Raw genomic sequence first — 15,276 nt, forward strand, 5'->3', positions numbered from 1 at the left:
ATCTTTAATAAAGATTTGATTTAAAAAAAGATATATAGAGATGTGACACAAACACATAAATATCAAGTCATTCCCTAAAAAATAAAAAAATTCCCCCAAATATATGAACAAACAAATCTCTAAAGAACTGCAAACTAATAGCTGCCATTTGAGAGATTATTCCAAATCACTAACAGAAAAAACAAGTGGGAAACAACTCTGAGATTTCACTTCATACGCAGCATATTGCCAAAGACGACAAAAGATGGAAAAAGTCAATTTTGGAGGGCTTGTAGGAAGACCAGAATGTTGATTCACTGATAATGGAAATATGAATTTGTCCAACCACTGTGGAAAAGAATATGGGATTATATATGTGTATGTCTATATATATATATTTATGTATAAACTATAGTTAATTGCTTGCCATCTCAGGGAGGGAAGTAGAGTGAAAAGAAAAGAAGTAGAGAATTTGGAACTTAAAAATTTTGAAAAATGTTAAAATCATTTTTACACACAAATGAAAAAAGTAAAATATTACTAAAAAAAGAATTTGCAGTTATATGGAAAAATGACAAAATGTATATGCCTCTGGATCCAAAGGTAACTGCTTGGCATGTGCTACAAGCAAATAAAAAACAGAAAGTTCCTCTATATATGTCAATATATTCATATCATCATTTTCTTGTGACAGTAAAGAACTAGAAATCAAGCACATAACTATTGACTGGGGAATGTCTAGATAAATTGTGGTATATGAATGTAATGAAATATTATTGGTGGAATATTATTATTAATCTTTTCTGGAATATGCACACCAAGGAAGAGATCTTTCTATTGAGAATGCTTTCATTTTGTTTGACAAAAATCAGTAAATGGAGGGAAGAAATGCAGCAACCTAAAATTTTCAGCTCTGATGCCATCTTATTCTAAAGTCAATCTCTCATCTGCCCTCTTGGGGAAATTAAATCTCTCTATGGGTAGGAGGCAGTCAGAAAAAAAGAGCTTCATTTTTGTGACCCTAATTAAAACCTGCTTCTCAATGCTAGGTACAAAAATTCAACCTTGACCAGTTGAAAACCCGTTGTAATTAAAGAAGTATATACCACTTGGGAAGAAAGAGAACTCCTAAGAATTTCCCAAATTGGCCAGATTTTCTGCCCCACTGCTTCTCTCGAGAGGAAACTGGATTGTAACTTGGGGCAACCAGAAATAGAAGAAGAGACAAAGGATTCCAGTTTAGGCAGACAGGAAGAATTTGGGGGAAATTTCTCAATGGATATGAAATTTTAGTTCTCCTAACTAAAAGCAGGCAAAAAGATAGCCTGCTAAATTCTCCCCAAATAGAAGCAGGAGATTGTTTTGGGATGTTCCAGTCTCCAGGCCTTGACCCTATAATGCATGCTGGGATTGAAGAGTCATTAACTTTTCATTCATAGCAGGTCTATTAAAGAACAGAAGTAATTTGGAGTCACTTGCCTATTCCAGCTTTTGCAAATGTCATATGCCTTTTGATTGACTAAATATTTATTCATGAAATATATTCTTTTTTCCCTCAGTAGCATAAAACCAGGCATGAACTCTACTCAATGCTCAATTATTCATGTTAATGGTTGTCAGATCTGGCACAAATCATTGAAATTGTGTAGATAATCTATATACTTTCCCATCAAAATTTCCACAAGGACTATTAAAAGTAAGCAAGTCAGACTCTTGAATGTTGGCTCTTTTTCCTTCCTCTGCCCATCCCACTGTGGAAGTATTGATGACTCAAAGTTTAATGAAAGGAGGAGGAAGAAAAGGATATGAAATAGAATCAAGCAATCACTTTTAGAAGAATGAAGAATTGCCGGGGAGAGGGGCCATTACCTGAGACACTACGACAACTTTTCCAGTCTCTGCATCGACAGCTTGCACAAGTCCTGTTACCGTGCCATTGCCAATGGTGAGGCCCCTGACCAGACCAGTGCTGTTCACTGAAGCAATCCTCTCATCACTGATGGAGAAAATGATGTTGGATTGAGGTTGGGGACCTCCCTCTGAAGTGATCTGGAGTGGTGGAAAACAGCAGTAATTACCAGCAGCACGTCCTCAAGTCTTGCTCTGCTCTAGTTAGTACTTGTATAAATTTCCATTTTGTGGCTATGACAGGTTTATTCTAGACAGCAACTCATCCTCACGGAGCTGACACTTATTTTGCTGAAAAGCATGTTGACTGTATCCAATTTAAGCCTCCACTCTGACAACACGTTATAACAGAAAGATGGACAAGTGTGGACACGTTTGAGGGCTGGAGAATCTGGGAACAGGGGCCACCACCGAGGGGCATGGAAACAACCCAATCCCTATTCCCAAGAGAGTCTGGCACAGAAAGACTAGAGACATGGATTCACTGACCCCAGTGTCACAGCAGCAGTCAGTCTACTGCTGTGGTAGGACCACCTTAAAGCAGGCAAATTAAACTGACTCTTACCTGCATCATTGCACCAATGATCAAAGTCACTTTTCTGGGTATCAGTCTGAAGGGAGGAAAGACCTAAAAATGAAAAAAGAAATGGAAGCAGCTGGCCTTATGTTCTTGTCTCAAAACATGTTAGTCAAAATCTCAATCTGCCAGTGAAAGCCCTTAAAACCAATTTTCAGGCACCATTTCACAGGGTTTACAGAGGAAAAAGCAATGGAGCTGGAATCTTAGTTTTGCCATTTACTGCCCTTTGTGACTTTGGGCAAGTCAAATAGGGTGATTAACTTCAACTTTCTGGGCCTTGGATGGACTTGATGGCTTAAAGTCCCTTTCAGCTCTAAATTATGAACCTATGACTTCGTGCATATCACTCTCCTTCATATAATCAATTTTGCAAAAACCAAAACAACTTCTTGATGTTTGCCAAACTCAGTATCATCTGTCTCTGTGACTTTGTACAACCCGGCACTCACGGCAGTGATAGAATCCTTTTTTTCATCTGCCCATTAGGATTTCTGGCTTTCTTAAAGGTATAACTCATGTACCAACTCCAACAGAAGGTCTCTCCTGTGCCCCCAGCTGTCGGCGCCCCTTCTCTTCAAATGAGCACGTATGTACTGATCCATTTACAGGCCGTATCCATGCAGTAGAACGAAAGCTCCTAAGGGCCAGGGCTGGATTTCATTTTGCTCAGGTATCCCTAGTGTCTAGAGAAGCGGTGTGGGATAACAGCCAGAAGGCTGGCTCCAGACTCCAGGACTTGCATTCATGTCCAGCCTCTGACACATGGGCTGTGTGATGCTAGGGAGCCTTCCGGGGTATCTAAGCTAACAGCTATAAATGACAGAAAAGATGCTGCTATGTATTACAAAAGGAGTTTGGAGCCTCTTCTACCCCCTCGCCTCCTCACACACACTAATGAAATCACCAGATCTGGACCAAAATGAAAAACAAAAACACCACAATGCCTAATGAAGTGCCTTGCACATAATAGACACTTACTAAATGATGGCAGGATGGGATGGATAATTAACAATTCCTCACACATACCCCCAAAGCAAAAGAAGGTAATCTTTGCAAAATCACCGTGTCAGAACAGCTGCACGTTCCCAAATTACTTTCATGCTTCAAAAGAGAATAATAACAATCCCTCACATATGCACAGTTGATGAATTATTTTGTATTACTTTTTCTATAATTTGTATTTACTTACATGTATATATGTATCACCCTAGCCAGGGACTGTTTTGCTTTCTTTTCCCCCTTCTGTAACATATCCCCTGGGTCCAGCACAATGTCTGGCACATTAACAATGAAGTTAAATTGATCTGAACGAATTTCCCAGTCATTTTTGTTAACCGCCATTTCCTGGCTTTCTCAGGTCCTGGCAGGACTATGACACGTGGGACAAGTAGAATTCCTTGTCATTGCACTATGCTCCATTAGGTCTCCATTTTAGCCCGTCCGGTCTAGTACTGGACCCTCACCTCCCACTCCCAATGTGTGTTGTGCTCCCTCCCATTTCCAAAGTCTTTGCTCCCGAGTTCACCCTCCCTGGAACACACCCTCCCAATCCTCTCCAGTGCAAATCTGGTCCATTTTGGGGGACCCCACTGAAGAGTCCTCTCCCCTATACAGCCTCCCCGGGCTCATTATAACCCAAATTGATTTTTTTTCCTCTTCTTCAAATTCTTCCAGATGTTTTGTACTAATATAATGTCATATAATTATTCTTCATCACATATGCTGGTTCTGTTTGCTTAACGACATAAGCCCTTTGGTGGCCCTCTGGTTCCTAGCTCTCTCTGTATTCAATCCAACAAGGATTTAACTAGACACCTACTAATGTGGAAGGCACTGTGCTAGATGCTCCGGATACAAAGATAGAATTAAAAAACCCATCTGTGTCCTTTAGAAAATTGAATTCTACCTGCACGAAGATGACAGACTTGTAAAGAGATAAGCAGAGATGTGATTATTTGAGCAGGGAAATACTGTAACAACTAGAAAGCTGTGGAAAAGCTTGCAGAAGGCAGCAGCTGAGCTTTGGATTCTAAAAGTCAGAGGTAAGGCGGTTCTACAGCCCAGGCCTGGGAGAGCATCTGCGCAAAAGCGGGCAGCCACGAGTTCTGTGACCAGCAAACAAGGAGGTCACTTAGGGCAGAACACAGAGTCTGTGAAAAGGAGAAATAGCCTGTGAAAGTGGACCGACGTGAGATTGGGAAGGACATTAAATGCCAAACTAAGGAAACAGACTAGACTGTGAGGTTATCAGTAGGAGGAACTCTCAGATAAGGAAACTGGCACCTCTGCAACCTGTGATCTAAGGGAGCTGCCCAGAGCACCAAGTTGTTCACTGACATTCCCTGAATCCAGGTTTTCACCACTTCCAGAATGGCTCTCTAACCACTATACCACATTGCTTTTATCATAAAGGCAGCAGAGAATCCCTAAAGTTCTTGAGCAGGGGAATGAGGAGATCAGACACAGGGATGGTAGGAACTTCATTAATGTGAATGGACGCTGCAGAACTTGAGGATTTGACCATTTCTCCAACCATCCTTAATTTCAACCTCTTCTTTTACAAAAGGCAAGCCAGAGTGTTAAGTAGCTTAGCTCTGAATCTGAATTCAGATTTCCTGATTCCCAACTGAGATCTCTTCTCATTGCCCTCTGCTCCCCTCACAGAAAACAGCTGCCATATAGAAAATCAGAATACTTTATGTGAGTATGTTAGTTTTCAGAAGAAATGCATTTCATTCCACTGGGAATGCTTTCATGTAGAGGAGGAAATCAATGGAGAGCGAGCTGGTGCAGGGGAGCCAGGACCCGGGTTCTAGTCCCTTCCTGCCACTAACTCACAGGCTGGCCTTGCTTTAAGAATGTCTCCTTCGCGTGTAAAAAGGGCTTTGGACTAGTTCCTCGCCACAGGTCCTTTGGGTGCTAATATTTTATCAATATTTCATGGTCAGCTTTTGCATGACACCAAGTTCTCCAGAAGATGTTGTTATATATTCTTTCTAAACTACACTCTTAGAGCTGAGTTCTTGGCCAATATCACTATAGCCTAGAGCATCTCTGGTGTCAGGAGAATATTGTGGCACAAAGGAAAACAAAGCCTAAGCCTGAAATATAACCGGGTGTGCATGAGTGAGCACCAGGGACTGCTCTTGGGTGTGAGAAGCTACACAATCATTCTTGTACAATCTCTTCTCTGCATCGGGGTACTCAGTCCTGACGATCTTGAAGGGCTACAGACATTTTTAAGGGGTTTGGTTCTGCTCTGCAGAGGTCTCAAGGAAATGGGCAAAATCAGGGTTTTTCCCTCTAACATCCACGGAGGCTGCATCAGCTCTGCCTTTTTCTATCTGGCAGACCCAAAAGTGTCTTTCAGTCAGAAAGTAGCATGCTTCTTACTCCTCCTGGGCCCAATTTACCTGAACTGAAAAACCACTAGATTTGCATACAATGTGTCGCCTATATTTTGCCTATGCTATGCAGGGTTTATTTTTTAAAATCATTTACTAAGTGCCTGTGATTTTGATATATGTGTCACGTAGGCATATATGATAATGTACTCGTCTGCACATTCTCCTCCCTCTCTGGAGCTCAGTGTACTATGGAGACACACACTGAGCAGCAGAGCATCCCTCAAACCTAATGTTCCCTCTGTTGAATTTCTTTCTACTAAATCAGCCTTAATGTCTTCTGTTTCCAGCTTCCTTTGGGGTCTATTAAAAGCCCACATTTTACAAAATGGACATCACTGTGTACAGAGAATCATGCAAATGATTAATTGAAGATCATCTGTTCATGTCATTTTCTAAGCAGTTTCAATATTCCAGAAATAATAAAAATCTTAATCCAATTGACTTCTCTCTTAAGCCCATCCAAACAAGGCCTTGCTGATTTGTCAAGCGCCACTCCTTACCTCAATTTGCTGTGGGGCAGAGTTGATTTTTTGTCCAACTTTATCGGTCACGGTTGCTGTCAGGCTGGTCTGTCCAATGGCTGCCCCATGGACAAGAAATGTGGCCGTATAGTCATCAAATGCTTCATCAAGGGCCCTGAATAGAGGAGATGGAGGAGGGAATTTGGACCATTAAAACTCTTGAATTCTCCTTGGGGACACAGGGAGTTGGTTGTGTCATCTATCCTAAGCTTCGATTGGTACCCCTGCTCCCTAGCTAAATCTTCCTGAGTTTGCCTGGATCCCACTCTCACGAGCCAGTGCTAGAGATGATGTTGGTGTCCTGACTGAAAAATGGGTTCCGATGCTTCAGAGGAGCATGAGGGGCTTCTCGTGAGGCAGACTCACTCTAGTGTAACAATCTGGGATGCTGCTCGGAGTTTCAGGTCCATGAAGGAGAAATATTTGGCTAAAAAGGGCTTCTTGGAGAAATCCAGCACTCGGACATATGCCTTGACAGTCTTCCCAATCTCCACCTGCAACATTTAATGGCTAATTATTGATGATTTCCCACCAAAGAATTACAATTTACATAGTGAAGAAAGTACATAACCTGATAAAACCCAGATTTATCAAAGTAAACATGATGTCATTCTGAGATTTGCTAAGGAGAGGGAGGTCGCATGGCATACATAGTGCATCTGAATCAATCTACAAGTCAGGAATACCTAGATTTATTCACATCCCTTCTCTCATATCCTGGCTTCTGATCCTGGGCAAGTTACTTTGCCTCTTAGTTGCCAAAGTAACTCTCACACTAAAAGGGAATTTCCTCCCCAACAGTTCCCTCCAAAAGAAATCGTAAGTCCAGCAGGGGAAAATATATGAAGATCACCAAATAAAAGCTTAGGTTCTACAATAAAGTCTCATTAATTAATATAGGACAATTTAATTAATTTCTATAGGAATGACAGCATTGTTTTTTTAAAAAATCTTTGAAATACTTAATCATTCTAGTCAATGTGATGACCAGCCAAGACTGGAGAGGATGAATTGTGTTTCCATCTCCACAGACATTAAAGACTCCAGGTACAGAAGGAGAGATGTATTTTTAGATATGGCAAACATGTGAATGTATTTTCTTTTGGCTATTCTTAATTATTTTATTTTTTTTTAATTTTTATACACAATATGAGCAATTGTTGAGCTTAAATATTTTTTAAATTTTTATAAAGCTTTTTATTTTCAAAACACATGAACAGATAGTTCAACATTCATCCTTGCAAAACCTTGTATTCCAAATTTTTTCCCCTCCCTTCTACTCACCCCCTCCCCCTTCATGACAAGTAATCCAATATATGTCAAACATGTGCAATTCTTCTATACATATTTCCACAATTATCATTAAGTTTAATTGTTAAAATGATTGTGTTTTTCTTTTTTTTCACTTGGTAGGGGGGACAAGGAAGCTAGTAATAGTAGTAACAAAAAAAAAAAAAAAGAAAGAAAAGAAGATCAGTAAGCACTTAAAAATTCACAAAATAGAACAGAAAGAAGCTCAGAAAGAAACAAAGGCAAACAGGACAGCTTTGAAAGTAACATGTTTGATATATTATATTTTTTAAAGCTACATGTAATAATTTTTTATATAATTATGTTTACCTTCTAGTTTGTATATGGAAACTTTCATTTTTGAAGTATTTGTTAAGTTCAATATTTCAAAAAGTATAAACTCAAACAAAAGACTATATCAGTTTGAAATTTTAAGATTTCTCACAAACTCCTCTGTCATCATTTAGGGCCCATGGGCTCAATAGGAGTCAAAAGGATGAGAAGCAGATTAAAAGCTAAGGCTGCAGCAAGAGGAACAGAGTGTTCAGAACCTGTAAGTGTTCTAATTTCCTCTGCCTTACCAAATAACATTTTGAAGATACATCCAATTAATTCTAGGTTTTGCATTTTAGCAAGATTATTGATATGCTAAATAAATTCTGAAGAAAGTACATAAGATGGTGCAGGAATTTTAAACCATATTATAGAAAGATGAATGGAAGGAACTGGAAATGTTTAAATTGGGGAAATAAAGACTTGGGGATAGAGGATAGAAGAATAGCTCAATAATTTTAAAAATCTGATGGAAAGAAGGAAGAGGAAGAAAAGGAGGACAAGGAGGAGGAATAGAAGAAGCAGACTGTAGTCTCAGAGAAAAGAACTAGGGCAGATGGGAGGAAGCCATAGGAAAGAAGATAGTGATAAGGAAGAAATTTGTAATATTTAGATCTTCCCCAAAATGGGCTATCTCAGATGCAGTGAGATCCCCATCCCTGGAGGCTTTTAAGTAGGGATTGGATGAGCACGTTTTATATGAAAAGATAACAAATTAGGATATGAGTGATATAGGCCAAATGAGGATTAGGCAGGTGGGAATCTTGAGAAGTATCATCTGAAGGGTTTGAAATAGAGAATAGTGGACACAGTTGCATGTATGCCTTAAAGTTCATGGGAATATATTTTAAGAAATTCAAGTAAAGGATAAATAAAATACTGTACCCTAAGACTTTAAAAGAAAAGAGGATGGTAGAGGAACAGTCAAATCCTAGGATTTATCACGCTTTAAGCACAAATGACTCTGCCGAACAAGAAATAGCCGAAGTGTCTAGAGAATCTGTTGTGCTATACAATGTGCTCACAGACAATCTCAGATGTTCAAAGGACACATATAAAAGATAGAAGTTAGGTCAGGTAACTGAGGACCTGCACAAGAGTGATACTTACTGAGTCCTATAAGAATAAAGACCAGAAGGAACTAAACCTTGTGAGAAATGCTAAGGATGTTCAACAAAACCCAGTGTGGATGAAAGAGAAAGAATAAAGGAGGAAGACTAAGACTAACATTTCGTGTGGACGGTAGGATGATAATAGAATATGAATTGTAGCAGCCTGAATTCAGAACTCAAAGAAAAATCAGAGACCACTGAATACAACCATTTCATTTTATATGATGAGGAACTGGAGTCTAAGAGATATCTCCAGGATATGGTGAGTTTTGAATCCTGCTTGTTCTAGCTGCTCTATTAAGAAAGGACCATAAGATCACAAATGTAGGACTAGAAAGGATGTCAGGGTCATCAAATCTAACATTTACATTGTACAGGTAAAAAAAAAAACTATGGCATAAGAGATTAAATGGCTTGCCTACTCTCATACAATTAATAAGTGTCAGAAGCAAGATTTGAACCCAGACCGGTGCTTTCTCCACAATGCCATGCTATCTTTCAAGAAGTCAGAACTAATTAAATGAAATCTTTGTTTTCTCTACCAATAAGAAGGATTTCCAGAAGGGGAAGAAAGAAACAAAAATGGTTGATGAGAACCGAAACTCAAAATAAATGAAGGGCAAGCTGAGGCAGCATTAGAATTCCATGACTGAATGAGAGAGAAAACTTTTAGATCATGTGCGCAGAGAAGGTGTCACAGCAAAGAAGCAAATGAAGCCAGAAAGGAAAATGTTTCAGTCTATGCAAGAAAACAAACTTTCTGAACAACCTACAGTTCTTGAAAAGTGCCCATTCAATTATAAACAATAAACTGCTTTTCTATATTCATTAAAGCAATCACCCTAAATAATTTTACTGGGCAATTCTTTGTTGGCCTAATTCCAGTCACTGTATATACTTGCAGCGACAAAATTTCACTCCTCTAAAAATATTCCATAGTTCAGGGTTTGTGCTAATTCAGTCCACATTATTATGGTTTATGCTATCACCATTAAAATTTCACTGAGAACCAACAATGCAGTGAGCCCAGGGGAGAATCACCAGCCAAGTTCCCTGACCAGCTGGCTTACAATTTAAATAAGCTACTGGACATAAATTCTCACTCAAAGCTAATAGGGGGGAGAATTGCAGAATTCAGAGCAAAATTTAATGTCAACAGATATGAATAAATCTGACATAATGCCATTTATTTGCATCAGTCAAAAGGGTGAATTTTACCTAGATTCGACTCTCACTACTAGGCAATTAAACAATCTGTCATATAATTAACAAGCATTTATTAAGTGCCTACTATGTGCTCTGGTGGGTGCTGGGAATAAAAAGACAAAACCCAAACAGTTCTTTCCTTCAAAGTGCTTCATTCTAGTGGGAGAGAGAATACGTCCCTATACAAGATAAACATAAAATAAATAAAAGGTAATGTGGGAGTGGAAGATCCTAACACTTGTTCCTAAGGGTGGGATTGGATGGATCAAGGAAAGGTCTCAGTTAGAAGATAACTTTTAAGTTGAATATTAAAGAAAACTAGAGATTCTAAGAAATGAGAATAGGAGGGAGTGCATTTCAGGTATGAAGAATATTCGATACAAAAGGATATAGGAGATGGAATGGCATGCATTAGAAACAGCAAGAAAACCAATTTGGTTGGACGGTTGGTTTTATGGAGGGGGGTAATATTATTTCCATAATAATGTCAGAAAAATAGGTGGGAATCAGGACACAAAATGCATTAAATGGCCATCAAAGACGTTTGTCTTTTATCCTAAACCATAGGAGCTATCGGACTTTACTGAGAAGGGGAATGACATGATCAGACATGCACTTTAGGAAAAACACCAGTGGAAGATATATGAAGGATAGATTGGAGAGTGGAAAAACTTGAGACTAAATGGTAGCCTACTGTGATAGCAAATTATCATGTGGGGCACTTTGAAGGAAAGGACTGTTTGGATTTTGTCTTTGTATCCCCAGCACCTACCACAAAGCACATAGTAGGCACTTAATAAATGCTTGTTAATTATTTGACAGATTGTTTAATCGCCTGGCAATGGAAGTGGAATCCAGATGAGAGGTGATTAGGGTGGCAGTCCTGTGAACAGAGAAAAGGGGATAGAACCAGAAGTGCTACAAAAGTGAAATAAATAAAATTTGACAACTGAGCAGATCTATGGAGTTAAGGATAATGAGTCATAAGGATGAGAGTCATCGATGATTCCAACTTGGAGGATTTGGGTGACTAGCTAGATAGTGGTACCTTGGACAGAAACCGTTAAGTTAGAAAGTGATGTAGGGTTAGGGAGAAGGATCATAATTGCAGCTTTGGAAATCTTCAGTTTGAGAACTTTATAGCATATTCCATTTGAACTATCAAGTAGGCAGCTGGAGATGTTCAGCTGTAAGTCAAAAAAGATGAAGCCTGGTAAACAGATCTGGGATTCATTTATACTAAGACACTAATAAAACTCTCAGGAGCTGATAAGAATACTGAAATAGAGTATAGAATTAATAGACAAAAAGATACAGAGCAAAGTCTGGGTACAACCATCATTGGGGTGTAATACAGATAATGATCTGGCAAAAACAACCAAGAACCAGTCAAGCACATAAAGGGAGACCAAAAGGAGTCTTTGTCACAAAACTGAGAATGACGAGAGTGTCTAGAATTACAGTGTTACTTAACAGTGTCAAATATAATAGAAGGGTCAAGAAGGAAGAGCTGAGAAAAAAATTATTAGATTTGGCAATAAAGAGATTATTGGTAACTTGGGAGAAAACATTTCTCTTGAATGATGAAGTCAGAAGCCATTGTGCAAAGGGTTGAAAAATGAGAAAAGAAAAAGGCAATAAGAGTGAACAGCATTTTCTAGGTACTTACTTATAAAAAAAGGAAAGATACAGGATAATAATTTGAGGATCTAGTAGAGTCTAGTAAAGTTTTTTTTTTTTTAAAGGACAGGTAATTTTTTATAAAAGCAACAGAATAAACAGCTAAGACAGGGACTGGAAATTAAAGAGGGTGGGAGATGATTAACTGGGTGAGTTGTTGAAGATGATGGGAGGGAATGTGAGTAAGAGAACATTTAGAAAGATGGGCCTTGGCAAAGAGAAAGGACATTTTATCATCAGAGACTGGCAGAAAGGAAGAGAAGATCAGGATGATATCAAACTATGAAAGTTAAGGAGATTATTTTGACTTTTGTCAAAATTCCACTATTCAGAGAAGGGTTAGTCTTGGTGAGAAGAGTATTTTCATAGAGTAGATGGATTTTGAAGAAATGAGTTCTCCCAATCACAAGAAAATTCTTACAAAGAATAATTAAAATCCCTCTTCCAAATAGTAACAGAAGAAATTAATTAAATCTTAATAAAAGACTTGCTGAACTGAAATTAAAAAGCCATGAATTCAAATTTTAAAAAGAGAATAAAATACAATAAAATTAAGTGCTGGCACAGCTATGGCAAAATGGCCTTGCTAATATTACAATGTTGGTGGAGTTGTGAATCGGATCAACCTTTTGCAATAGGGAAATTTTATTCCCCTTCTCCCAAATTCCAAAGCTATTCATAGCCATAGATCAGTGGTTCCACTACTGGAACTATACCCAAAAGAGATTCCTAGTGGAACAAAGTCCCATCAATTCAAAAATACTTAGAAATAGCAAACAAAATAGAAACAAACTAGGTATTCAATAATTGGGAATTAAATTTATGGCATATGTATATTAAAGAACATCACTATATCATAGGCAACAAAGAATATAAAGATTTCAAAGAAACATAGAATCACTTATATACAGTGAGTCATAAAGAATAAATCAGAACTAAAGCAATAAACACAGACTACAACTATGTAATTAAAGGCAATAATAACAGTCATAAGTCTATGTCAAATACCCAGAAAAGGAGGTCAAAAAAGATCACAAAAACATGTTGGATGATATGGTCCCTATAGCATTAAAGACAATATATATACAGTTCTTGCTTATCAACCAGTAAATAAAAGAGATTTATAGAAACATATAGAATCATTATAATTGCTCTCCTTTTTTCATTTTGTTTATTAATTTTCTCAAGTCCTTTCCCTGGGTTCTTATCTATGTACTGAAATGTTTGTATTTATTGTTTAAATAAAAACTTTTTTTAAGAGAGAAAGGAGTATTTTCCTAAGTATCTTTACTAAAATCTCTAAAAAAGGATACAATATTGTAAACATAAAACCACTAACCTTGTCAACCACGCGAACATATAATTCCTGAATATCTGATACGTGGATTTCAGCCTTTGCAGGCGCTGGGAATGCCAAACACAAGTCATGGATCATGACTGTTAACATTCCTGGGAATAATGGATACACCTGAAATGCCAGAAGAAAATCTTATTTTATGTTGTGCATGATCACACATGGTAAATTCTTACCTAAGGAACGTAGAGTTGAGGAGGCAGGGAGAAAATCTGTAGCTCAAAATTTCACAGAAATGAATGTTAAAAATTATCTTGAAATTTTATTTGAAAAATCCTGCAAGGTTTCCACCTTCTCCAATTAAGTTCTTCCTCTTTTTTAGCAAGGACTAGTGACACCTCACTGAGCAAGGCTATCTCATCCAGCTTAGTCCACTCAGGCAACTTTTGAAACTGATTCTGCAATCATGAAGGAGGCAAAAGCTATCCCAGACATCACCATACCTGCTCTCTTCCCTGAACTTACTCATCATAAGAAACTCTAAGCCAAATAAACTCCATGTAAAAAAATAATTTTTAGCAGGATTAAGCCCTGGACATCATCATAGATCAATGTCACAATTATAATTAACATTTATCCAGAAGTTAGGTAGTGCCACAGTGCTCAGAGGATTGGGTCTGGAGTCAGGAAAACCTAAGTTCAAGTCCAACCTCAGACACTTACTGGTTGTGTGACTCTGAAAAAGTCACCTAATGTATGTCGTGCCAATCGTATATACCTTTCCTATTGTGAAATGCTAATACTGCCTAAAACTACAATCATTTTAGAGCTAGAAGGGACCTTAGCTATAATCTCCTCCTATTCGTTGAACATATTATTTTATTAATATATTGTTTTTTATCACCTTCCTTATGTAACGTTTCTCTCCCTTTCCTTGCTCAGAGGCATCACATACAATAATCACAAATCACACAAATAATCACAAAAAAAATCACACAAAACAATCACAAATAAAAAGGGGAAAAAACTCATTTCAGCTGTTAATCAGTACATGAACCAAATCTATTCCATATTGTGGTACCCCATCTCTGCAAATAAAAGAGGGAAGAGTATTTTCATATTTCTTCTTTAAGACCAAGTTTGGTTGTATATCATCCAATTAATTTTTAAAGATTTATAAACTAATGTGCCTTGTCCAGAGTTAAAGACTCTAAGCTTGGAGGGTAATTTAGTCCAACCCCAATTTGAAGCATAAATCTCTTCTATGACATTTCTGCACAGCAGTTATCCGGCTTCCCTTCAGTCACCTCTAGTGATGGACAATCCTTTCCATTTTTGGATAGCTCTCATTGTTGGGAAAATATATATTTTTTAATAACAAGCCAAAGTCTACCTTCCTGTCACTACTAGCATCAGTTCTGACTCTCCTCTCTAGGATCAAACTATCTTTCTTCCAAAAAGTCTTTGAAACAATTACATAACTACTAAGTGACAAAGCCAGTCCCACAATACAGTCTCTGATTCATATCCCACCAGTTTTTCATTCCCAAGTTCTCTCACTCAAGTGGTCCCTTTGTTTGGAGCTTAAAAGAAGTCATTCCAGATGTACAAAAAAAAATGGACCAGCTGACCCCTAGATCTGTGACTGTAGAAGCTGAAATTTCTTGACAGCCAAATCCCGGTGCTCTCAGTGTCATGTATGACTTCTTTTGAGACAGCTGCACATTATGCTCTGAAGGCCTCCTTTTCACCTTAAGGTCCTGACTTCAATAGCTGCCTCCTGTAACCAGACAGCTCATTGTCACTCTGGAGAAGAGATCCTCAATGGAAGGTCAGTACACTGAGAGAACAGCACGAAGTACTTTTTAAAAATGTGCCAATAATGGAAAGATCCTATGTCAACAGTCAATCTAAGGTATTAGCAAGGCCATCTGACAAGATGAAAGGAAGTGCAGTTGACTCAATA

The 15,276-nt window shown here is 38.1% G+C and overlaps 1 protein-coding gene across 1 annotated transcript in view; it reads right to left on the reverse strand.

Moving 5' to 3' along the window:
• NUP210 (nucleoporin 210) overlaps window positions 1–15,276 on the reverse strand; it is a 150,157-nt gene that overhangs the window by 32,804 nt on the left and 102,077 nt on the right. Inside the window, 5 exon segments of the mRNA XM_051983765.1 lie at window positions 1,849–2,028; window positions 2,453–2,515; window positions 6,375–6,510; window positions 6,762–6,889; window positions 13,356–13,484. Coding sequence (XP_051839725.1) covers window positions 1,849–2,028; window positions 2,453–2,515; window positions 6,375–6,510; window positions 6,762–6,889; window positions 13,356–13,484 — 636 coding nt within the window.

The sequence above is a fragment of the Antechinus flavipes genome, chromosome 1 (assembly GCF_016432865.1).
Source record: "Antechinus flavipes isolate AdamAnt ecotype Samford, QLD, Australia chromosome 1, AdamAnt_v2, whole genome shotgun sequence".
In the NCBI taxonomy this organism is placed as follows: domain Eukaryota; kingdom Metazoa; phylum Chordata; class Mammalia; order Dasyuromorphia; family Dasyuridae; genus Antechinus; species Antechinus flavipes.